General features: G+C 54.5%; 2 protein-coding genes across 2 annotated transcripts; both read right to left on the reverse strand.

The window, feature by feature from the left end:
- Window positions 1-2,592: 2,592 nt before the first annotated feature.
- Window positions 2,593-4,567, reverse strand: HSPB1 (heat shock protein family B (small) member 1). Its single transcript, XM_042879787.1, has 3 exons — window positions 4,100-4,567; window positions 2,988-3,051; window positions 2,593-2,915 (listed from the first exon to the last, which is right to left on the reverse strand). The coding sequence occupies exons 1-3, from the start codon at window positions 4,458-4,460 to the stop codon at window positions 2,756-2,758; spliced, it is 585 nt and encodes a 194-aa protein (XP_042735721.1). The 5' UTR covers window positions 4,461-4,567; the 3' UTR covers window positions 2,593-2,755.
- Window positions 4,568-7,774: 3,207 nt separating this feature from the next.
- Window positions 7,775-23,995, reverse strand: SRRM3 (serine/arginine repetitive matrix 3). Its single transcript, XM_042880041.1, is given in 14 exon segments — window positions 7,775-8,060; window positions 9,201-9,338; window positions 9,629-9,859; window positions 10,475-10,761; window positions 15,623-15,794; window positions 16,074-16,178; window positions 16,288-16,338; window positions 16,558-16,593; window positions 16,883-16,951; window positions 17,259-17,288; window positions 17,601-17,681; window positions 17,765-17,899; window positions 21,548-21,649; window positions 23,772-23,995. Coding segments are annotated over 14 exon segments (1,947 nt in total).
- Between the last annotated feature and the right edge of the window lie 1,569 nt (window positions 23,996-25,564).

The raw sequence follows: 25,564 nt of genomic DNA on the forward strand, positions 1-25,564 counted from the left end.
TTTTGTTGTTGTTGTTGGTTTGTTTTCCTTTCTGGCTTTGGCTCTGGCTGCTTTAGGAAACCTGCGCAGGAGAGATGGCACGAGAGGGCTCCAAGGGGAGTGGGGTCAGGGGTTGATTTTTAAGCAGCTTGAATGGTTTCTTTCATTTTCTAAGAAATGCACTTGCCTATGATACTGTCTCTCCAGTGAAATGATTACTGCTCCATTACTCTATTGATACAATATTGTGCATGCTAGTGTCGTATTTCTATACAGTAGCTTGAAATTTATTAACTTATACTGTAGATGTTATGTATTCCTATGACAAAATAGTCTTCAAAAATTTTTTAAAGTTTTTTAATTTATTTTTCTTTTGGGGGTAAAGTTTGCTCTACCAAATAGTGATCGTAACAAACTGATCTGTTATGGATGTTGCTATAGTGACATGCAATTATATATGATTTTGTTTTTAAAAAGGAAAAAAAAGCAAAAGAAAAACACCAGTGTTAGCTTAATCTTAATGTCTGGTGTTCGTCATGGTGAAATTATAACTATTACAGTGTAGGAGAACAATGACTGTGTTCTTTGAATGAGCCTTTGTTTGTGCTTTTTGTCATGTTATGCAGTGAACTATTTTTAAGGTCTAATCAGTGATTATTTTTCCAACTCCGTGTTTCTGTAAGGAATTATTTCACACACGGACCATTCTTAGCAGTTTTCCTCAGTGATGGAATATCATGAATGTGAGTCATTATGTAGCCGTCGTACATTGAGCAAAATAAACTTACAGATCTGACGTCAGCGCTGCTCAATTCTCTTGCGTCTCTCGAGTCGCCGGGGGCTGGAGGGCGGCTTGGCATCCACCTCTTCCCAACCATTCGCATCCACCTCTTCCCAACCTGTGTTGGTACCCCAGCCATTCGTGTCCCATTCCCACCCTTGGCCTTGGGGACATCCTGGTGTCCCTTCCCAGCTGTCGGCATCCGCTTCTTCCTAACCCGTGTTGGCATCCCCCTTCCTTCCCAACCTATGTTGGCGTCACCTTCCCAACAGTTCTCATCCCCAACCGTTGATGTCCCCTTCCCACCCTTGGCTTTGGGGACCTTGGGCAGTCCTTTCCCCTGGCCCAACACAGGGCTGAGGACCCCATGGGTGTAATCTCAGTGCCTTGTGCGTGGCCGCGCTCTGCCTGTCCCTGCCTCGCTGCCTCCCAGCAGCTTTTTCCGCTCAGCACGCTGTGCGCTGACTCACTCTGTAAAAATAATCCCCTCCCTTGGAAACTGAACGCCCAAAGTGGGTGTTGTTGACTCGCCCACGGCCAGGCTGTGCTGCTGCCTCCCCACCTGTGTGCCCAGCCCTGGGGCCTGGCACAGCGCTGCCGTGCTGATAAAGGTGCCTGGGGGCTGGGACAGCACACGGTGCCGCCTCCAGCTGCGGTGCCACCCTGCTGCACTGGGTGACGTGTGTTCATTGCACACCTCTGCACACAGCCAGGATGTCCATTGCTGGTCCCTAGGGCTGGCACTGCTCTCGCTATGGCAACTGTCTCCACCACTGGTTTCTGTGGCCACCCATCCCATAATGTTACACGTGTGTGCCCTGGGGGTCCCCGTGCTCTGGGGGGCTGGGCTGACAGAGGAGCCCCACGGCTGTAGGATTCCTCCCCGGTCATTGCCTGCCTCCGGGATGACTCAGGGGGGATTAGAGGGATTTGTAGGAGCAGGAACACGGCTGCCGGCAGCCTGGCCATGTAGGGCCAGCCCTGACCCTTGCATGGAGGTGTGGGCACAGGAAGGGTGTGAGGATTCTGACACTGTGCCCGGCCCCTTGAGCTGGGGCTGGAGGTGTGCAAAGCCCCATCTGCCCGACTCATCCCAATGGGGTGAAAGGAAGGAGCATAACGGAGTGGAGGCTGTGCATCCCAGAAGGAATTGTGAATGGCAGCATGCTGCTGGGTTGGGAGTCCTGTTCTGACCTCCTGAGCTTCTGCCCAAGCTTCCCTGCAAGCTGCAGGGGGTGCCTGTTTTATGGGATGTAGAGACCCAGGGTGTTGGTTCCAGGATGGGGATACGCAGCAGGTTGGACATATGAGATGTTGAGATCTGGGGTGGTGATGCTCAGAGCTTTGGAGAAGAGGAATGATGAGGTGTTGAGACCCAAAGTGCTGAGATCTGAGGTTTTAGGGACCTGGGATGGAGGAGAAATGGGATGCTGAGATCTGGGAGATGGGAGACCTGGAATTTTGGGGACCCTGGATACTGGTCGCAGTGCTGTTGGAGAGTCAGGATGTCATGACCTCAAGTGGTAGATATGTAATGTTGAGACCCAGGACTCTGGAGACCCAAGGTGTCAGATCCCCAGGACATGGAGACCAGGACATTAACCTTGGGATGTTGGAGACCCACACTGCTGAAACCCAGGGTGTGGGAAGCAGGGACATGGCCCTGCATGAAGCCAGCAGTTGGACTCAGTGATCCTTATGGATCCCTTCCAACACAGGATAACCCATTATTCTATGATCCTACGACTCTGGAGACCTGGGATGTCCAGATGTGGGGTATGGGGTGTGAGAAATGGCATGTAGGCTCTAGGATGTGGCCGGCAGACACAGGGCAGGATTCTTCCGTCACTTTTATTCCCATCATTTTTTTCTTTTCCTCCATGTTTTTTCAAGGCACTGGGGTGATGGGTGAGTACAAATAAAAAATACAAAGGGGGGCAGGAGTTGGGGGCAGGCGTGTGGGGTGCGTGGCAGGGACAGCAGCCGGGCCTCTTCCTACTTCTTGGCTGGTTCTTCCTTCTTGGCCTCAACGGTGACAGGGATGGTGATCTCAGATGACTGGATGGCCGGTTTGGGCAGCGGGGCTTCCACTGTCAGCATCCCATCAGGGGACAGAGAGGAGCGCACGGCTGTGGCTTCCACACCGGGGGGAAGGCTGTGGAGAGAGGGGAGAGGTCAGAAAATCCCCACATTTGTGTGCCCCCTCTCTCCCCAGCCTGGTACTTACGTGTATTTGCGGGTGAAGCACCTGGAGATGAAGCCGTGCTCGTCCTGTTTCTCCTCATGCTTGCCTGGAAGGAATAAACAGCAAAGGGTTGGTGCCCATTGGGTCTCCACAGTTGTGGTTTGCCTTTCCCTGCTCCATCAACTCTGGGATGGAAGCACTCCTGCTTGCCCTACATGCAGCCCTGAGTGATGGGAGACACCTGTGTCCCTACAGGAGAAGCCCCTACACTTGAGGGCAGAAAACAGACGGTGATGGTGGACCCAACCGACCTCCATTGCCTTTGTTTCAGCTTCCCATTGTGCTGGGCACACTGCTGGCCTCATGCCATGGGTCTGTGTTTTGTCACAGCACCCCTTGCTGAGCCCCCTCCCAGACATGCAGGGATGCTCAGGGTGCTGTGGGCCTGGCTCTGCCCCATGGCACTGCCAGCTCTGTCCCGATGGGGCACAGATCGCATCCCTACCATGGGCTGCGCACAGCAGCAGTGTGGGGCTGGGGACTGTGCACCCAGCACACTGTGTACACCGTGAGTCATGCCTGGAATGCACTTGTAACCCTATGCCTTCTCTGTTAGTTTATCATTTTCCCTTTTTTTTCCCCTTCCTTTTCTCTTTCTTCCTTTTCCACTTTCCTTTTCCTTTTTCCCTTTTCCCTCTCCTCTCTTCTCCTCCCTCTTTCGCTTTTTCTTTCCTCTCCCCTTCCCCTTTCACTTTCCTTTTCCTTTCCTTCCCTATTTCCTTTCCTTTGCCCTTTTCCCTTTTCCCTTTCCCTTTCCCCTTTCTCCTTCCCTCCCCCTTTCTTTTCTTTCCCTTTCCCTTTCCATCCCTATTTCCCTTTTCCTTTCTTATTTCCCTTTTACCTTTTCCCTTCTCCCTTTTCCCTTTTTTCTTTTCCCCTTCTCCCATTTCCCTTTTCTCTCTCCCCATTTCCTTTTCCTTTTTGCCTTTTCCTTTTTCCTTTTCCCTTCCACCTTTCCCACACTCTTTCTTTCCCCTTCCCTTTCCCCTTTCCCACCTCGCTCCATTCTCACTGCATACCCCAACCACCAATACATCCACCCCACGTCCCCCATGCCCTCCACATCTCCCCGTCACCCCACCCCGCAGACCCACCGGTGATCTCCACGATGTTATCCTTGGTCTTCACCACCAGCTCTTCGGGAGCAAAGTGGTTGACATCTAGGGTGACCTTCCAGCTGTCGGCGCTCTGCCGGATCTCGGAGATGCCGCTGCTCAGCTGCCGGCTCAGTGCACGGCTGTAGGGCGACCCAGGGGCGGGCAGCAAGGCGCTCTCGCTGGGCAGCAGACGGAAGTACCCTGGCCAGGCACTGCCGCTGGGCCACTTGTACCAGTCCTCAGGGATGTGCGGCATCCCGAAGGACTGGTCGAAGAGGCGGCTGCCATGGTACCAGTCGCGGAAAGGCTCCCAGCTGGGGCTGCTGAGGAAGGTGAAGGGCACGCGGCGCTCAGCCATGGTGTGCAGGGCGGTGGTGTGGAGCGGCTGTAGGGCCTTATGAACGCGTCCCGATGGTTATTTTTAGCCGGCAGGAGCAGCTGGCTATTAATGGAAATCGCAGCGGGGCCGGGAAGGAACCAGAAGCTTTCTCTGGCCCTGCGCAGCCGCAAGCCCTGGCTGCCCGCCCCGCACGGCTCCTTGGCGCTGATGGATGGGAGCTGGATGGCTCCCAGCCTGCCCTCCCCTTCCCGTCAACAGTCCTTGGGATGCGCAGCGCTGGGGGGATGAGTCAGAGCAGGAGCCCGAGGCCAGCCCTGCGCCCACTGCGTCACCGCCGTGCTGGAAACTTCTGGAGCCCATCAGAAATGTGGAACCCCAGGGCCCGTATGGGTCAGGGTGGGGGGGTCCCAGAACCTGGGAGTGGGGTTTGTGGGGCTGATGGAGGGCAGAGGGGCCAATGGGGGTTACAGGGCTTGGTGGGGGTCAGCGGGGCCAAGTGTGGCTGATGGAGGTCAGGAGGACTGATGGAGGCTGTAGGGCTTGGTGGGGGTCAGCAGGGAATCGTACAAATCGATGCGGACTGCTGGGGTTTGCTAGGGACCAGTGGGACCAGTAGGGATTGATGGTGCTGTTGTTGGCTGATGGGGGCAGTGGGGACTGATGGAGCTGTTGCCGGTTGTTGGGAATATTGGGACTATTAGGGGCTGAGCTTTGGCCTCAAGCTGTCTGTCCAACCTTTCCCGGCTCCTGCAGTGTGCAGGCTTTGCTTTTAAGAGCCAGCACAGCCAGGAGATGGCTATAGCTGAGCCCTGATGTGCTCGGCACAGGGATGTGAGAGCCCTCCGTGTGGGGTAACTGGCACAGATGGGGATACAGGAAGGATGGGAGAGGGATCCTTCAGCAGGGGGGGCTCAGGGTGTCCCTTCTGTCCCAGCACAACCTGCTGAGCCCTTTGTCGGGGGCTGGGGTGGGGGAGAGCCCTGTGTTGTCTGGGGAATGGTACTGGAAAGGGATCAAAGCAGCTGAGCTGCAGAGCTGGAGGCGTGGGGCCACATGCTGCCGGGGGCTGGGGTGGGAGGGAGGGATGCAAAGAAACCTCTCCATGCCCCGCAGCATCATTTACAATATATACTGTATATTTTATTATAATTGAACCAGCTCACTGAATCTACAGCTGTACTCACAATCCAGAAAAAGAGAGCGCGCGAGAGAGAGGAAAATACTGAAGTATTTCTACAGAGTATTTTGTTCCAGTTGGCTCCCTCCGCGGCAGGAGACAGAGACTGTAAAAGAGGAAGACTGGAAATTTTCCCTGATGTGCTGTCCTGTCCGGGGCTCTGTCACTGTGGGAGCTGTGGCCATGGGGCAGGGATGTGGGGGCAAGTGTGGGATGGGGATGGGGGATTGGAACGGGGACGGAGATTGGAGTGGAGTCAGGGATGGGAATTGGGATTGGAGATTGAGATGGGGACTGGAATTGGAATGGGGTCGGGGATGGGAACTGAGGATTAGGATGGGGATTGGAAGGGGATGGGAATTGGGATTGGGATAGGGAACGCACCAGAGGATGCCTCCGAGCATCCCTGTGCAGGGGGAGGGCAATGCAGGGTGCCTGAAGTGCGTGGCCGTGGTCAGAGCCCCCCAGCCCACCAGCACTAAAGGGGCATTACCGGACTCAAAGGGACGCCCCAGCTCTGCGGTGCCCTCGGGGTAGGGACAAAGCCCTGATCCCATTGCGGCGCTGTGGGTTAATCCCAGCAGCTGTGCTCCCATCCCACCCGGCTCAGTGCTTCATCCTCCTCCAACCAGGCGGAAAACACACGGTCCATGTGGATTAAACACCAACAGTGGGGCCAGGGGGATGCCCCCAGGAAGGGCCTTTTTTTGTTTGTTTTTTTTGTTTTTTTTGGAAAATCAGCACAATGCTGTGGAATTGGGGCTGTCAGCAAAGCGTGTGGGCCGCATCCTTTATCTCTCATTAAAGCTCCAGGGAGGGCTGCAGGGATGCTCCAGCCCCAGGGCACAGCGAACCCACTGCCACACCATGGTGCCAGTGCAGCATCCTCCAGGAGAGGAGCCACAGCCATCCCCCAGGGCTGCAGTTCTTGGGGAAAGTGTCACCATAAAGCCATCTGGGTCAGGAACTGAAGCAGGAGGTGGCCAGGGCACCCAGCTGGGGTCGCAGTGCTCAGAGGGAGCACCACGTGTTCAGGGGCGCCCAAAGCAATGGGGGTGCAGGGGGCACCTTGGTGAGGACCACCCCACAAGCACGGTGAGACGCATCCCAAAACACACCTTTTTCACCCCAAATCCAGACCTGACAGCATTTGTTCTTCAGGGGCAGGAGATGCAAAGCCCTGGAGTGGGGGGGGGATCCCAGCCCACTCATTGGGCCCGTAACCCCGTGCGGGATGAGCACTGGGGATGTGGCGATGCTTTGTTCATCGGTGGCTCTGTGGTGCCCAGGGCTGTTGGGTCCCCAGGATAGTTCATGTCACCTCTGTCCCCAGGGGTGCCACAGGGATACAAGTCAGTGAGATGCTGCAGTTCCTTTAGGGCCACATCGCACACTCCAGCTAGGCATGGATTGGGGAAAGGTGCTCAAAAAGTCCCAAATACCCCAAAAAGCACCGCTGGATGGAGCACCCCCCCAGCTATGTCGATGTGATTTGTTCCCTCGCTCTGTGCTCGCCCCCCCTGTCCCCCCAAAATAAGCCACCCCCCACCCCATCTCCCAACCCCCAAATACCCTCCAGGCTCAGGGTCACCCCCGCCCGCTTGGCCCATCCTTGGCAATCCCCTGTTCCTGGGGTGGGACGGAGGCTCCTGGTTGGGGCGGGGGAGCTCAGAAGCCAGCGCTCTCGGAGCTGCTGCGGCTGTTGTAGCTGGGGCTGCGGCTGGGGGGGCTGCGCGAGCGGCTGGGAGGGCTGCGAGTCCGGCTGCGGCTGCGGCTGGTGCTGTAGGTGTCGTAGCTGCGGCTGCGGCTGCGGCTGTACGAGTAGGTGCTCAGCGAGCTGGAGGACGAGGGGCTGGGGCGGTAGTAGGGGATGGGACGCTTGCGAGCGCTGCGGAGGGAAAAGGGAAACCGAGTCACAGTCCTGGTGTGGGTTAGGGGAGGGATGGGGAGCAACGGCCCAACCTCCACCTCAGTGCGCTTGGGGTGGCTGCAGGGTGACAGTACCCGTCCCACATCCCCTTCCTCTCCCCTGTTCGCCCCGGGTGTTAGTCCTGGATTAGGCAGCGCCGAGGACAGAAAGTGAGCGGGTTAATGTGGCTTTTGTGTTTTCCCAGCCACCAAAGAGTGAAAGCTGCTGAAAAAGAGTTGTTAGGGATTAGCCAGCATCAGGCTGCCCGAGCTTCGACCCGCACCGGCTCCTATGGGGCAGTGACATCCGGAGCAGTGCATGGTGCTGAGCCCAGAGCCCTGCAGGTCCCCACAATTGCAAGGGACGCAGCAGTTCGTTCCTTGCCCCCTTGTCCCATCCCTACACAGCAGTGAGCAGCGTTAGTGGGACCGGAGAGAGACGCACAGATTGGAGCAGTCTGGGAGGAAGAGAAGAAGGAAGGGGAGAGGTTACCCTGCGAGCCAGGCAGGCGGCGATGCTCTCCGAGAGGAACCTTGGGATGAAATGGAAAAGGAGACATTGGCATCACTGAGGGAGAAGGAGGGGCACAGGAGGTGGCACATGGTGCCATGAAGATGTCATCTGCTGGGCCACATGCCGGCAACCCTGCAGCTCTGGGGAATTTTGGCTGTGGGGGGGTGACACGGTCAGGGCAGCAGAGCTGGCTGATATGGGCAATATTTCTCTTGTTCTGTCTTACGACTTCAGCCCAGTCCAGGAGAAATCAAAATCCTCCCATAGTGAGCAAGAGCCTGTGACTGAAAATCCAGCCAGCGCCATGCTCAGACCCTGATAGCAAGGGAGACAAATAGGTCAGAAACGAGGTAATCTCAGCTCAGCACCACTAATGCCGCCAGCGCTGCATGCTAACGAGGTGCTATATATGCACACAGTGTTTTGTCTGGCACTAAATATTGCCTGTCTTAGAGCCTGGCATCCTGAGTCAATAGGATCTCAGGAAGGAGAAAACTGCATTTAGAGGGCAGGAGACAAATGGACTTCTTGCTGGAATATACACACATAGAGTAAAATTATTCTTATTTTCTGTCTGTAAATGGGAAGAGACCAGAAGATTGTAGTACTGGAGGCAGTCTGGTTATCCATCTGGACCAGCCTGATTGGCTCTTCCTTCATCCTTAGGGTTATGTAGCTGTCCTTACAGATGTTTGTCCAGCGACTGGTCCATCCATCCTTTCACCCATCCGTTCTTCTGTACATGTATCCATCCATTCATGCAGCCTTTCACCAAGCCAGTCCAAGCATTCATCCATCCATCTATCCATCCACTCTTTCTTCCTTTCTTCCTTCCTTTCTCCTTCCTTCCATTTAACTATCCATCCATCTTGGAAGCATTCAACGCCAGGCAGGATGGGGCTTTGAGCAACTGGTTCTAGAGGGAGGTGTCCCTGCCTCTATCAGGGGGGTTGGAACCAGATGATCATAAAGGTCCCTTCCAACCCAAACCGTTCTGTGATCTTTCCTTTCTTCCATCTATACATCCATATAATCACTTAACCATCCACGCATCCAACCATCCATCCATCCGTCCATTTAACCACTCACCCACCCTTTGGGGCTGTCTGGGAGCACAGTCTGGACACAGACCATGCACAGACTTCATGCTGGGACCTACCTGGTGATCCTTCTGGGCTCCATGAAGCTGGGGGAGTCACGTCTCCTCTTCCTGATTGGGGAGTAGCTTCGGGAGCGACGCCGGGCCCGAGCAGGGTCTGGGTCACTGTGGCGTGTTCGAGGCTCATTGTCTTTCTCTCTACACCAACACAAGGAGGAGCGTTAGAGGCACGTGGGGCAACACGGCATCTGTGTGGGACACTGGGACAGCCCATGCATGGCAGGTAAAGCGCCTCCCCAAACCTGGAGGGCTGGAACCCATTCTCAGGTGTGGGTGCTCTCTGAAGGTACTTTTGAGGCTGTCCTAAGAGATGGGACACGGAAGCCATGCACATACCCAGCAGCACAGGGGCCTGGGTGGTCCCCAGGCTCTGCTTGCCACCACTGCCCATCCTTCAGACCCCAAGCCGGCCGTGTCCCCCAGCTGACCTGCTGGCAGTTTTCTTCTGCGAGGGAGAGCGGCTGCGGCTGCGTGCTGCCCGCTTGTCCCGTGAGCGGGAGCGAGACTTGGAGAGGGAAGCGCTGGAGCTCCAGGAGGTGCTGCGGTGCCCTGTGCTGTGTGAGGGGCTCTTCCTCCGCTCCGAGGCTCCGTGTCGAGAGTGCTTTGCTGACGACTCGGAGCTGCTGTTGGGACGGCCCCGGTGGTGCCTGTCCTTCACCCTGCGAGGAGCAGAGGGGATAATGTCACAGGAACGTTTTCGCCATGGTTCCTTTCCTTCTGCAACCTGTGGACTGCCCCCTGTGAGCCCATAGAGGAGCAGAAGCATCCATGTGGATCCCAAACCACCCTGATTATCATGGAATCATTGCATTGTTTGAGTTGGAAGGGCCCTTAAGGGCCATCTGGTCCCACTCCCTGCTGGGTAGAATTACAGGACATCCTGAGTTGGAAGGGGCCTGTAAAGATCATTGAGTTCAACTCTTGGCTCCACACAGGACCACCCAAAATCAAACCATATGTCTGAGAGCATTGTCCAAATGCTCCTCAAGCTCCAGCAGCTCACGGCCATGACCCCTGCCCTGGGGAGCCTGTCCCAGTGCCTGACCACCCTCTTAGTGAAGAACCTTTTCTTGACATCCAACCTGATGCCCCAAGATCCCACAGAGCCGTCTGGGCACTATGGGGCTCACCCATCCCCACTGGAATCGCTCTCCAACAGCACGCCAACCCAATGGCCACCCACCCTAGTCTTGGAGCACATCCCACACCTGGATAGCAACAGGACACCCCGGATACCCATGCTTCCGATGTAGTGGCACCCAGATTGCTCTTACTTCTTAGCGTGGGCACCGTGGGTCCTGTCGGGGCTGAGCGGGTGCGAGCACACCGAGCCCTCCGAGTCACTGCTGTAGCCAGTGGGGCTGAGCCCCGTTGGGGCCGGCAGGCGGGGGGCCTGACCGCGGTGTCGGGGCGGCGATGCAGAGCGGGAGCGGTGCCGGTGGCCGTGCTTGGCTCGCTCCGGCGAGGGCGAGTGGGCACCATGACGGCCGCCCCGGGTGCGAGGGGACGGCGGGTCCGTCCTGCCGCGAGGCCGTGGAGAAGGGGACGGCGAGGCCGGCCTCTGGCAGGGGGAAGAGAGACAGAGAGAATGGGGACAGGCGGAGGGGAGAGGAGAAGAAAGAAGGAGAAAGCGGTCTTTAGTGGAGCGCGCCGGGCCGGGGCTTGGTGCACAACGTCAACGCACATCGCATTAAGGCAGGCTACACAGATGCTACCCTGCACCTTCCTCAGCCTCTCGCCCTCAACAACGTGGGTCATGCAAACCTCCGCATGCAAAACGCAAAGAAAATAAAAAAAAAAAATAAAAAAAATCAACGAAAAGACAAAGAAACAAAGAGGGGTTGGGTAGGGGAGACGAAAAAAATCCAAGAAACCCAAAGTCATCGGGGAGGGAGAGCTCAAAGGGAAAGAAACGACCCCCCGGACACCTGGAGAGAAAGCAACCCCAGCGCCCGCCCACCCCAACCAAAAGAGGTGGAAGGAAAAGGGGAGGAAAACCCAAAATAACTGAGGAAAATGAGAAAAAAAAAAGAAAAGATGAGAGGAGGGAGAAAGGGGGAGAGTAAGTTAGAGTGAGCTGAAGGACAGAGGGGGGAACAAAGAGGTGAGGGGCTGGGCGGGTGCGGGGTGGGAGGGCTGCTCACACAGAGGCATGCACATATATAGAAGTCTGTAATGTTTATATATGCGTAGGTTTATAGATAGTAAGGTTTTTGGCTTAAAACAAATCAAGAAACGAAGAAGACGGCACAGAGCAACAATGGAGGGCAAGGCAGGGAGTTGGGGGGTGAGGGAAGAGAAGGGAAAAAGAAACCAAAAGAAAGAAGAAAACATCAAAATCAAAGGAAAACCAAACCAAAACTTCACAAATGTCATCGTTACTGAGATAAATGAATGTCTCTGAACTCTTCCTGGGATACGCATTGATCTGTTAGCTGTGACTCTGCAGGGAACTGCTAAGTCCTCATCAGCACTCAACACAGACTTTGATTTCTGCTTCCTTTTTTTTTTTTTTTTTCCTTTATTACCTTTTTTTTTTTTTTTTTTTTTTTTTTTTTTAAGTTCCTCTTGGTTAACATCCACTTACCAAAAAAGTGGCATTTCCTCCTTTAGTAGGTAAGGTATGAAGAGAAGGGAAAAGCGGGGCAATATAAGTGCATCATTAGATTCACAAAAATGCAAGAGAGAAAGAAAGAGAGAGAGGAGGAGAGACAGAGACAAAGAGAGGAGAGAAATAAAACAAAACTCCCTTCACTACGCTCCAAAATCGGGCATCGGGGACCCATCCTGACTACCCAGCAGTGACAAGGGGCCACCGGCGTGGTGACCACCCCAACCGAACAAGGCTGAAGGTGTTAGGCTATGGGAAGGCTTTGGGGAAGTCTCCCCCATTCCATCAGCTCCTGATGCCCATGAAGGGTAAATCCTGTGTGATCTGATGGGGCTTAAGGAGATTTGGGAGGTGTCTCTGTCCTCGGGGTGGCCGTTGACCTCATTTCTCCACCATCCCCTTTGCCTCAGATGTAGTTAATCCTAAATGCTGCTTTTCTCCCCCTAAAGAGAAGTGGATGATGTACTGTGGGTCTGCAAGGAAGATGCTCCCAAAAGGACATGCTGCTGTCGGCACGTCCCCATCACACCCTCGTTCCTATGGACAAGTGGTCCAAGCCAGCACCTGCAGGCTCTACAGCCACAGAGCCCTGAGGGAAACGAGGAGGGTGGTTTGGTGCAGTTTTAGCAATTGCTTCAGTAATTGGCTGCTGCTGTCATTGCTCCAGCAAGGGGGAAAAGTGGCAGTGGGGATGGATGCCCCACCATCGGCACCCACATAGGGATCGGGCTGTGGCTGCACCCCAGCCCTACATCCAAGGAAAAATCCAAGTGAAGAAGAAGAGAGAGAAAGACAGAGTGAAGGGACCTCCTCCCAAGTGAGGCATTCCCACATTTGCCATCCATGCTGTGCGGATATGGGGTCCACATCCAAAACACAGAAAAAGGGATGGGGAGGGCAGAAGGGGCTTCTACTGGAAGACAAAAATGAGGATGATCCAAATAAACCCTTGCAAAGGTCCAGTCCAGAGGAAAAACACCTCTGGGTACTTGTTCTGGGCATGGAAGATCTCAGAAGATCTCTGCAGCCCCCAGTGCTCTCCCCAGGTCCCTTCAGCTCACTGCCACAACAGCCCCAAGAGGGGCAAAAAATATCCAATCTCCCTCGATTTCTCTCTTGCTGGCCCTTCCTCCCTCCCCATCCTGCAGCCCAAAACACCCATAGCTCCATAAATCCTTCTCACACACTGGGATGTGCCTATTTCTCTTTGCCTCTATGTTTCATTAAATCCATCTTGTTATCCAGCCCCTAAGGAAGCATGGGGGAACTCAGCCCGACCCAACGTGACTGTACCATCTGTGGGAACAAACACAAACTCGGAGGGCTAAAACACACAGAAATGCATTCTACCAACAGAACGAGGAAAAGAGAAAAGGCAGAAAGAAAGAAAAATTTTACATGAACAGGGCAAAAAAATAATAAAAAAGAACGTAAGAGAAGAGCATGGCTTTGCAGCTAACTGGGAAAAACCATACAAATTGAAAAAAAATCATATATAGCCACCAAAAAGAGACAAAATGAAAAAGAGAAAAAGAGAGAAAGAAAGGAAGAAAGAGAAAGAAAGTAAGAAAGAAAGAGAAAATAACATTAAATCAAGCTACGGTGCTTTTCAACAGGCTCATCTGCAGAAGTGAACGTGCAGAGGTGGACGAAATACCTACCTTCTGAATTGGCAGTGACAGGAATGCAATAATAAAAAAGAAAACAATAATCTCCACATTTGGAGTGCAGAATGGGAAAAAGACAATGACTCTTTAGTAATGTGATTTAGACCCCTTTGCTAATCAAGTTTGCTTTGCTTAGAGTTTTTAATATATAATTGGTCTCGTTTGCATTTTTTTTTTTCATTTTGCTTAATTGGAAAGCCAGTGGCTTTCGCGGCCGCAGCGGGTTTGCCAGCTTTGTGTGTAACCCAGCCCCTAGACAGCAACACTGCGATTCGGTCCAAAAAGTGGCTGCTGGACACGACCAAATCCCAAACAACATGCAAGGGGAGCGGATGGAGCAGGATGTGTGGAGGCCGGGAGGGCTGTCTCAGCACCGGCCCAAAGAAAACCAGAGAGAAATCAGTTACAGAGAGTGTGTGCAAGTGAGAGAGCGAGGTGAGGAGGAGGAGGAGGGAGAAATGGGGAAGAAGGACAAATGCAAAGAGGATGGGGAGGCAGCTGGAGGCGAGGATGGATGGAGACGGGACGGGGAATTTAAAAGGGAAGTCAACATCACACAGCACCCTGCCTCGATCGGGGAGCCTGCGGTGCTGGGCAGGGAGATGAGGAAAAATGGCCTGAATCGAGTAGTTTTGGAGAGATTGGGGGAGGCTGGGTGCTCAGCCCTGCCGCTGCTGGGAAGAATGCTCGGGATGGTCCGGTGCTCGGGGTGCTCGGGATGCAGTACGGCAGCATCACAGCATGGTATGGCCGGGAGGGGGTCAACGGTAGGTGGGCACTGCGGCCCCCACAGCCCCGTCCTGCTGGGGTACAGCGTGGGGAGGGGACCCCCGTCAGCACCACGGACAGCTGCCGGGCCGCGGCCGACTCTCGGAGCCGAAGGCGGGCATGGCGCACGGCCGCTCGGTTAGCTTCCCTTTTAAAGCCCTCGTTCAAAAAATACAGAGGATGGAGGTACAATGTTCACCGGCTGTCAGTATTTTAGAAACACATCTGTTGGTTTTTTTTTTTTTTTTTTTTTTTTTTTTTTTTTTTTTTTCTTCTCCACATTAATACACACGAAAGCAAAAAATTCTAGAACAACACGACGACGACAGGGGGAAATAAAATAAGAGAGATATATATTGTTTGCATTTCTGTACATTATGAAGGAAAAGAAAATAAATCATGATAAAGGAAACTAAAACAAGTGGGGAAAAAAAGCGTGGTTTCATTGCCCTTCCCTCCCCCTCTTCCCTGCTTCTGCTGAGCAAGAAATGGAATTGTATATTACCGTTCGGGTTTTTTTCAAATGGGAGGCTAAAGAAAAACACAGATGGGATTAAAAGAAAAGGAAAAAAAAAAAAAAAAAACAACAAAGAAAACAAAAACAGAGAGAGAAAGAGAGAGAGAGAAAGAGAGAAAAGTTGTCGGAGAAAAGTCCCCTCTAGAGCTGGGGAGCCAAGGGAGCTCATGGGCAATGTGAGATGCCCGGGGTGGGGGCTCCTTGGCACCCAGACCCCAAACAGCAAGGAAGAATGTAGAGAGGTGCTCCATTACTGGTTAAACTGGGACTGGTCCCCTCATCCCGTTGTGGGGACAAGTCCCCAGCACAGCTGGGTTTTGCTGGGACTCTTGGTGTTGCTGGGGACAATTGGACCCACTATCACCCATCATGGGGACCCTGGATGCCCAGAATCCTAGTGCTCAGCCCCAAGCCCCACTCCATGACCTCTCCTGGCCTTACAGCAGTCCTCAGTCTGGGCACATAGAGTGGTGCTGGGATCCTGCACTTGGATGGGCTGCAGGTGGCATGGAAATAACGCTTCCATTTTTACCCACTTTTTGGCCACCTGTGAGCACTCCACTCCCAACAGTGGCCCTGCTGAGCCACAGGGGACACCTCAGGGTGTGACATCCACTGAGTGGCCATAAAGGGAGACCTGGTACTGGGGATCCTGCCCACAGGAGATGGACCAGCACCCCAGGGTTGGGGGAACATGTCTACACAGGGACGGGGACAGCCAGCACTGCGTCCCCATCAGTCTGTCCGTCACTGAGATGGGGAAGGAGGGAAGAGGAGAGCCAGGGTGAGGGATTCCTGCAAAGGGAGAAGGAAGAGGAGGAGAGGGCAGCAAACCATGGTGCAAGAAAAGCCTACGTACATCCGTTGGCTCCTCGAGTGCAGGGCCATGGCTGTGGCGGCCATTCTGGGCGCTGCCCTTGTGCCCGTTCTGGTGCGGTGAGGCCGAGCGGCGCGGTGAGGAGGAGGACGGGCTGCGGCTGGAGCGGGCGCTGTTGCCCTTGGGGCCATCCTCACGATGCTTGGGGCTTAGCCTGTGGGGCACGGCGTGCTCAGCAAGGCGCATAGCACATCCTCACCCACGTGCCAGCATAACAGTGGCACTCAACACTGGGTTGGGATCACGGCGCAAGAACAAAAAATGGGGCAAGAAATCGGGTTTTGCGCTTTTTCCTAATTGAGATTTTGCTTTGACTCCCCAGTGCTGCCCTTCCAACCCCTTAAGCATCCTGTAAGGTGCTTCAGCACCTGCTCCTCTGCTGTCCCCACAGAGGTGCCTACCATGGGAACACTATGCCCAAGGGTGCTCCTACCTGCTGGGGGATTTGGAGTTGCTGTAGTCGGAGGAGAGCGAAGCGCTGTGCGAGCTGCAGCTGCTGCGCCGGTGTGACCGCCAGGCTGGCGATGCACTGCGGGACCTGTGGGGATGACAGCCAGGGCTGATGGGCAGGATGAGCCTCTGCACTGGGCACTCATGCAGTGTTGAGGGGCATGCATCCTGCCAGCCACCCGCTCACAGCATCTCACCTCTTGCGCTCTTTGTTTTTCTCTTTCCTCTTGTTTTTGGGGCTGCGGGACCTGTGGGGAGGGCAGAAAGGTAAAAGGGCAGAGATGGGATGCAGGGACTTCCCCAAGCCCAGCAGCATCTGGTTGCAATGGGTCACTGTGCTGAGCCCTGGCCAGTGCACATCCAGATCATAGGGTGGCCCCTTGTCACTTCCAGAGTGACAATCAGTGTTGGGGTGAGGGGGACAGAATGAGTGGTAGTGGTGTGGCTCCGGCAGCCTTCACCCTCACCTGTGTCTTCTCTTCTTCCGAGAGCCTGACTCAGACCTGAGGATAAAGAGGAAGCAGGGATGAAGGAGACATGTGGAGCTAGTTGACAGGGGGCGAGGGACAGGCAACCCCTGGGGGTGATGTAGATGAGGACACAGGAACCACTGGGATGGCTCTCCCGGCCATGGGGAGGTGACAGCCTATGGTTTGGGGAACATTCTGCCCCATGAAGGGACACCCAATTCCACACACGTTGCCACCTTATCCAGTCTACAAGTGTCACCAGCCCTCCCTGAAGCCACCAACCAGTCTGGTGTCCCCAGCCCTGGAGATGTGTCCATCTCACCTGTCACGTCTGTGCTTCTTTCCAGTCTTCTTTTTCTTCTCCTTGCGGATCGGGGAAGAGCTGTCACAGCTGCAGGGAGGAAAGTGGTGTCCATGGGGTGGGACCCCAAACCCCATCCCTGTGACCCAGGGGAGCCCCATCCCCACCACCCATCAGCATGTCACTTCCCTGCACAACCCCTGAGACGCACAAATACTGCAAGGAAATTATTTCTTCAGGGGACAGAAAAGAGCGTTTGGCAGAAGGGCTCTGGTTCACCCTGCAGCCAGAGCAGGCAGATCCAGCTGTGTCCCATTGCCACCTCGTGGGCTTCACTGCCTCCAGCAGGAGACAAGAGCAGCTGATTGCCATGGGGATTTGGGAAAGGGACACTCACCTGCGCTCTGAACCGGGTTTCCTCTTTTTGCTGCCGCAGGGAAGGCAGAAAAGAAAGGGTTATTTAAGGACAGCATCCTCCCACTGTGCCAGGAAATATAAAACGGGAAGGGAACCAACTTCTTCCCGGTGCCACGCTCAAATTCTTCCCACTTTCATTGAGCCCAACACTGCTAACCAACATTGGGGTGAGCAACCAGGATTTAGGGTGCATCAGCACAGAGACCAAAGGTTCTTAGGTGCCCCGTGGCTCCACGGAGGCTGAGAAGAGTTGAGCAGGGAGAGTACACAGGATTGAAGCCTCCCTGTCTAGGGGACAGTGCAGGGACAAGCGAGGACTCACCGGCTCCGGCGGTGACCCGATTTCTTTTTCTTTTTCTTCTTGGGTGGTGGGGAGGTGGAGCTGCTCGACCGTCTTTTCAGCCTGCAGGAAAGGGTTGAGGTGAGAAAAGAAAACCATCCACCATTCCATGGCCAATGGCCACCCCCAAAGCCCCCTGCCCAGACCTGTACTCGCGGTGGCTGCTGTCGTCGTGGTAGCACTCAGCTGAGCAGTCACACTGCAGCAGGCAGCCCTCGTCACACTCAGGGTACTGCGCTGTGTACTCCTCCCCATCCAGCCCGTGGTGGTTTTCTATCACTCTGGCAAAGGAGAAAAGAGAGGAAATTTGGGAGACTGGCATCCAAGAGGAGCGTGGTGGGGCTGAATTGGGGCTGGGGGAGAGTAGAGCAGTGTGGTGGCACTGCTGTTGGCACATGGGGTCAAGGAGACCTGGCTCTGTCACCACCTCTTGAATGACTTTGGATATTAGGAAAGATTTGTTCTCAGAAAGGGCTGTGATGCAGTGGCATGGGCTGCCCAGAAAGGTGGGGATGTCAGCATCCCTGAAAGTGTTTCAGAGCCATGGAGATGTGGCAGTGAGGGATGTGGTCAGTGGGCATGGGGGGGGTGAGAGGTCTTCTATAACCTTAACGATTCTATGGTTCTGTGATCACTCAGTGCCTGGCACTTCCATGGGTATCACCATCACACAGCAGAAGTCTTTGTGGGGTCCTCCTACAGCGCCTGTCTCTACAGTATGTCAGCACCAGGACATCCCCGGGGCCAGGACACCACCCCCCTGTCTTCGTCATCACTCAGAATCCCTTTGCTGCCTCACGAGGCAGAGTGGGGCTGGGCGGGTGCTGCTGGTGGGGTCAGCTCAGGTCGGTGGCAGGGGCTGGATTAGGGTGAGTAGAGCTGGTGGAAGACTGGGGATTATCTGCCATCGGCAGGAGCTGCCTGGGATGATCCGGACTTGGGGGCCAGAGCCCGACCTGTCATAGGCTTGGCACAGGAGGTGATGGGTGATGTCCCCCAGGTCAGCCAGGGTGAGGGAGGAGGGGACATCAGGCCCAAAGCCACTGAGGTCTCCTCTTCCTCTTCAGCAGCTTCATCAGCATTAATTTTTCTGCTGCCATGGAAACGGACAGGAGGTTGCCATTGACTACTGGGGCTGTGGGCTGGACTCAGCAAGCAGGGGGGGCCATGCCCATCTCTCCTGGCTGCCCACACCTCATGCTGCTCTTGCTCTGCCGTCAGCCTCAAAGCCCCTGGGGACCTCAAGGGAAAAGCACCTACTCCCCTAAGGAGTGGTGCTGGGAACAGTGAGGATGTGGGGCAAGGGATGAGCTCCTGAGCCCAAAATGCTGCCAAGGTGCCTGGAGGCTTGGTGACAGTCACTGGGAAAGGAAGGCAGAGCAGGAAAGTCATGTCCAAGAGCCCTGAAGGAACATTTCCTTAGCAACAGCACTGCAGCCCATGGTTCATCACCACATCCACACCAGCAGCCCTCTGTCTGTTGGGGAACATGGCTCAGATCAGGGACATCCTTGGAGACACCCACAGACAAGCTGGACCAGGCCATGAGTGCCCGACTGAGCTGTAGATGTCCCTGTTCATTGAAGGGGAATGAGACCAGATGACCTTAAAGGTTTCCTTCCATCTCCAATGATTCTGTGAGTCTATGACTGCATCTTGGGAGGGAACAAGGCAATCAAGGAAACTCCAGGTGCTCTGGGGGAAACCACACTGGTTGGTGCCATCATCAGATGAACCTGGACTCCTGCATCCCAGAGGATATTTTGCAATAGGAATCTTCAAGACTTCTTAGCTGATGTCCCAACCTAGGTTCCTCCCCATGTCCCAGTCTGGAGGCTGGCAGCAGAGGAAGTCAGTGGAGGAGTGAAGTCCTTTGTCTTTTGACCCAACTATTCCATGACAATGCCTTTGAAACAACAACCAAACCATGGAAAGGATGAAGGAAAAAAAAAAGGAGCTGCACAAACTGAGTTACCTCTTGCTGGATTTTCTGTTTGATGAGAAGTGTAGCACCACAGGCAGTGCTGGACCACGTGCTGCACACCACAGCCTGCTGCCAGCACATTGCCCATCAGCTGTGCTCAGCAGCTCGGGACCAGCTCGTGCTGCTCCAGTTACACCTCCTCTCCTGATACACGCCTGCATTTCTTTTTAAGCCTACCAGTCTGTCCATCAAGCAATCCCCCTGCCAGGAGCAGGCTGTGCATGCACAGACAGGAGCTAGAAGGGCGCAGACAGCAAGCTAGGGCTCAGGTGGTCATGGCTCTGCTTGGTGCCTCAGTTTCCCCCGGGGATTTCTGCAGACAATGCTGAGCTTTTGCATGTATTTTGAAAAGAGAGCAGCTGGTTCAGAAACATGGGCCTGGGAGGTGTTGGAACAAGACCAGCAGACAAGGTAAGTGCTGAGAGCTCTCCCAGGTCATTGCAAAAGTGGTGGATGTTTATTAAAGCACTGGTATACCTTCAAGCAGTTCAGAGGTTTGGCACCCAAGCCATCCTTCAGCAGGGACTTCCACAGGTCATATCCCCATCACACGGAGCACCAGCTCCTTGGGACCTATCTGTGCTTCCCTCCTCCCTGCACCTCCTGGCTGTGCACTCCTTGCAGTCTCTTGCTTTAGACCTTCCAACTCAGCACTATTATTTATAGCCCTTATATGCCCTTATATATTTATATATGGGCTAATCTAACGCTTACCCTTCCAAAGCAAGCCTGCAATCAGGGAAAGGTGACAGCCACTCTGGGGTACCCTTGGACACACCTCTGGCTTCGCCATGTGCTCATTAAAACACCAGCCCTAATGAGATGGGCAGCCTCTCCTGGGAAGATGCCCTGGAGACAACCTGTGCCCCGCAGGCAAAGGCCACTTGTTAACATGCCAATAGGACTCTCAGCTGCCTGAGCGACCCTGGCAGGTTGGTTTACCCCATGCCTTGGTTTTCCCACCTGCCTGGAGAAAGACCCAGATGGTCTCTGGGGTGGGGATGGGCACCCCAAGTGGGGTTGGGCACAGCTGAGCCCTGGTCCTGCTTGGTGGCTGCTGGCAGAGGAAGGCTGTCCCCAACACAGTGGCTTCCCCGCCTCCCCCTCGCCCTGATTTCCTGACCCTAATGAAGCATTAATATTCAGTGGACCTGCAGCATCTATTCCTGTCCCAAGTGACCTGGTTTCCAGGCTGATAGATGGTGTGCGCCAGACCAGCCATGCTGTCTGGGCCATTAAGCATCACACCAATAAATCAGCATGAAAAAGGGGCAGATCCTTGTGAGGAGTTTTTACCCAGACAGAGAAGCTGTGTTTTCAGCCCTGGAGAGGGCAGGAGAAGCAACCGACACAGCAGGAGTGGGCAATGGTGAAGCATGGGCTGAACATCATATAGGATCAAACTAGTGCTTTGCTCTGCTCCAGTGACCTCAGTGATGTTTGTGGGCAGGCAGAGTCAGGGCATGAGTGGCTGGACTCACACACACAGCCTGGTGAACACCAAACTTGCAGCTTGCTCTCCACCACTGGCTGGAAGGGTGAGTGAGTGGCCAGCCTTTCTATGCTTTGGTTTCATCATCCGAAATAGGAGCATTGCAATAGTGGCACCTATATAGAGCACCCAATGGGTGATAAACAACTGGGGAGAGAGAACCTCTCTGGAGGTAGTACCCTGCCTCAGAGAGGCAAAGTCTGCCTCCAGTCAACCAACTAATCAATTAGCAAATGAACCAACCAACCAGTTGTCTAACCATCCATCCATCCATCCATCCATCCATCCATCCATCCATCCATCCATCCATCTACCCCCACTCACCCTCTATATCCATCATCTATCCAACTATCCCCATATATCCACCCATCCTCAGTGACAATCTGGGATATGTATCCCTGGGACAGAAACATGTAGTACAGAGATGGGCAGATTCAGAGCTGCCTCACTTACATTTGGCGCCCGTGCTGGTCTTCCCTGGTGAGCACGCCCTCCTTCTCCATCAGCATCTGCCTAAAGGTCCCCACTTTCTGCCGGATCTCCTCCTCTGAGTACCTGGGTGGGCAGAGATGCAGTCAGAGCTGGCACAATTACGGCATTGGCTCCCCAGGGACTGTGTGCCCCCCAAAGGCCGAGAGAGGAGGAGGGGGAATGGCCAAAGGGGCACGCAGAGCAGGGACATGCTGATGACCTCCCATACCCTTAGGAGTGGCACGTGGCCAGAGGGGCTGGGAAGGAGAGGTGGCATTGTGATAGTCAGCAGGGCCTGGAGGACAGCAGGACCCTCCTCCTGGTGCTCTGCACTCCCTCAATCCTGCGTTCCCTTCCCAAGCAGCACTCAGCAGAGGAAAAGAGGAGGACAACTATGAGGACACCTTGTGTCCTCATAGCTGGTGAGGCCAGCTCCCTCCTCCATCCCTACATGAGCCTCCCTTGCTTGTCCCCACACTGTGCTGCGTCCCAGCAGCCAAGCCAGCACTGCGCTAACGCCGAACGCTGACTCAGGCCACTGCAGGGTTATTAACGAGAGACACTAATCACTTTGTCCCTGGCATCTGCAAACAGCCGCGGCAAAGCACAGCACTCCAGCCGTGCCAGAGACACAGGAGGATCAGTGACAGCAGACAGTTCTATACTGCATCCTGCATTGGCACAAAGGCACCAGAGCATCCCCTGGACCCGAACCTGAAGGTTCTGTACTGAAATGGAGAAAATCACCGTGCTTCCGGCAATCTCCCCCGGAGAGCGAGGCATGGGGCAGCACCTGGACCACATCCTGCAGTCGGGTGCACAGCTCAACCATAATGAAAGAGGAATTAATATTAATGAGCTCATTTGCACTGAAATGGACTCATTAATACTCCAACCAGACAGGGCTGCCCAGCAGGAGGGTGGTGAACCAGGCAGCTGTGGTTGTTTCCTGCGCCTTGCATCCCACCAGTGCTGGGAGACCCCTAAACAGGGCAGCACCCCCAGAATGCTGCTATGCACCTCACCAGCTGCATCATGGATACTCACCCTGCAGCATGGGGAACCTGAGGATTGGCTGCAGAGCAGCTGCTTTTAACCCTAGCAGAAGGTGGGTTGTTTGGGTTTTTTTTGCCTTGAATGCAGAGAACAGGGTGGAGAAGGGAGGAGAAATTGCTGACAGTTCTTATCCAGAGAAGAAATCCAACCACCAGCCAGAAGGAACCCTGCAGGCAGTCTGGAGTGGGCAGCAGTCAGAGCCGGATCAGGAGGAGCCATCCGCATGGAAGGAATGCTCCAATGCCCCAAAACCCTTCTCTGCTATCACAGCACCTGGTCCCACTGGGCCCTGCCATTGGAGATCAATCCCCCGAGGAAGAAACCCCCCCAGAGCACTTCCCCTGCAGCCCCCGGGAGAGCTCCCACGCAGAGGGGGATTAACCAGGTTGGCCAAGATGACGGCTGTAATTACGTTATCATTTCGGTGTATCACCGTTATTAATAGCCTTAATAACAGCAAAGGCAATTACAGCAATAACAACAGTACCCATCACAGTACTACCCGCTGCAGTAATGCTACTACTAATAGTGAGAATCCTAGCAGGGCACGGGAACCCAAAAGGAGGACCTGGGCTCCCCAAGGCGCCAGGTCAGCCTTATTTATTTCCATAACGACAAATTAGGCGTAATCATTATTCCAGCCTGTGTGAGACAATTTAATTCTAGGTCACAGTTGTGCTCTTAATGAAAGCTTTGGCGAAGCCTCCTCTCAATCCATTTTCCCTCTCCCCAGCTGATCCCAGTCCCCGTCTCCCTGCGTGTGCTGAAGCATTTGCTCCATCAGTCAGGCTTCAGTCCCAAAACTGGAGAGTGAGAAGAGAGCAGGGACAAACTGAAGCACTGTAATTGCCTCACCTGGAACTAAACACAACCGCTCTGCTTCTTTTCCCCACCCCATGCTTATTTTCTATTTAGGGACATGGCCTGGTGGGCATGGGGATGATGGCTAAACAGTTGGACTTAGTGATTTAGTGCTCTTTTCCAACCTTAATGGCTCTACGATTCTAAGAGAATAGGCTAACCTCTCCAAACACAAATTCCCTTCCAACTGTGGACCTCTGCCACTTCAAGGTACTTCAGAAGGAGAAGTCAACAGGGTCCCCACGTCACGGCTTACCCCACACCTCAGCCCCGGATGCCCGCCACTCACCCTTGCTCTTCCATCATCTCCTGCAGCTCCATGCACTTCAGCTCCACCCGCCGCTTGCGTTCGTGGTCCAGGATCTCACGGTGAGCCTTCTTCACCAGGCTGGGCTCCACCAGCCTCACCTCCTCCTCTGCCTTGTGCCACGTGCCCGAGGCACCGGGCTGCGAGAAGCCATTGGAGGCCTCTTGGGGCGAGGGCACGTTGGCCCCATTGTTGTAGAGGGCCATGGTGGTGCGGGTGGCACGCAGCACCTGGTGGGAACAAAGAGCGATGGGTCACCGCCAGCGCTGTGCAATCACACAGCCGTGGTGTGGGACTGAGCACGGGAGCCAGCGGAGCGCTCCGATTGCCCCCAGGTGCCCGGGCACAGCGCTGGAAGCAGCAGCAGGGATGAACATCCTTGTGCTCTTCGAGCACCTCTCTGCATTATTAAAGCCTATTGATTCCTATGTCTGAAACACAAGGAAACCAGCGTGGTTACAGCAGGATCTCTATGGAAATGTCACCTATGGGCCAATACATGTTTACCCACCCATGCCAGCTTGGGCTCCTCTTCCTCAACAGCTCTGCCTTTCTCTCATTAGGGACAAGAACTCGGGAATGATGGGAGCTTCCCACCGGGAACGGTTTCTCCACCAAAGGGCTCCTTCCATGGCGGAGAGAGGGGGAAGAAGCGGATGCTTTCTGCAGCAGCAGCCTCTGCTCGCTTCCTCCATTGGGAATTCATTTTATCCTTAACCCAGCAGTGGGGAAATTCATTGCTGCAAAACCTTGAGAATGCACTGAATGTGTCGCTGGGCTGATAGAGGAAGGAATGCGTGCACAGAGAGAGGAGATAAATGGGCTGCCAGAGCTACAGATAAGGACTATGGGGTGGCGGAGGCTGGACCCATTGGGGAATATACCTAACGGGAGATAACCCTGAGTGGGGATGGAGCTCAGTGTCTTTGCAGAGCCCTTAATGCCGATGTTGAGTGCTGGTTTGCAAAGGCTGACTGCGGGGCCCCTCTGAGGTGGTGGGAGAGGGGCTGGGACTCCTTTGTCCCCAGATGTTACTGGAATATGGTGGGATGGGGGCAGGGAATGGGGGATGCTCAGCTGGTGTCGGTGCCCCCTTCCTGGATTGCTGGAAGCCCTTCCCAGGCAGCTGAGGACAAGGGGCTGGGGGTGGCAGGGAGAGAAGTGCTCAGAAGTGAGTAATATTCCCCATAACAGCTAATAACGGCAATCCTGCCTCAGTGACGGCACAGGCAGGAAAACAAAGGAAGATAAAAAACTACCCGCAAACACCATCCTGCTATAAATAGCAAAGCAGAGCCACCAGCAAAAGCCCTGGATGGGAAATGGAGAAAGTCCTGTGCCTATGGGGACAATGGGGACAATGCACTGGGGCAAATGGAGTCCCCAGGAGGATGGGCTAGGTCTGCACTCCTTTGTCCCAAAAAGAGACCTCCAGCAACACCCTGTGCAAGGGACAGCTTGGGGACATGCTGCAGGAGGACAGCCATCACCTCCACAACCTCCAGTCATCAGCCACTGACAGAGCAGGGATGGCCTGGCTGTGCTGGACCAAGGCCTGGAGTGGAGGCAGCACCTCAGCCTCATTCCAAGCCTCCATCCCCAACATCATCCCCATCCCCACCTCACTCCCAAGCATCCACCCCCATCCTCAACATTATCCCCATCCTAAATCCCAGCTTCATCTGCAGCCTCCATCTCCATCCTCAACAACATCCTCCACCCCAATCTTCATCCCCACGCTCTTTAGCATCCTTCATCCTCAAACCCACCCACAT

This window comes from Lagopus leucura, unplaced genomic scaffold (genome assembly GCF_019238085.1).
Source record: "Lagopus leucura isolate 7727_CA_CO unplaced genomic scaffold, USGS_WTPT01 Super-Scaffold_100024, whole genome shotgun sequence".
Taxonomy (NCBI): domain Eukaryota; kingdom Metazoa; phylum Chordata; class Aves; order Galliformes; family Phasianidae; genus Lagopus; species Lagopus leucura.

What these genes read in the sequence shown, in the direction of transcription:
- HSPB1 (XM_042879787.1), bottom strand. Translation starts at nt 4,460, where the DNA reads ATGGCTGAGCGCCGCGTGCCCTTCACCTTCCTCAGCAGCCCCAGCTGG. An exon ending in TAACATCGTGGAGATCACCG is followed by an intron (nt 3,052 to 4,099) that starts GTGGGTCTGCGG and finishes TATTCCTTCCAG; the next exon opens with GCAAGCATGAGGAGAAACAG. An exon ending in TGCTTCACCCGCAAATACAC is followed by an intron (nt 2,916 to 2,987) that starts GTAAGTACCAGG and finishes CTCTCTCCACAG; the next exon opens with CCTTCCCCCCGGTGTGGAAG.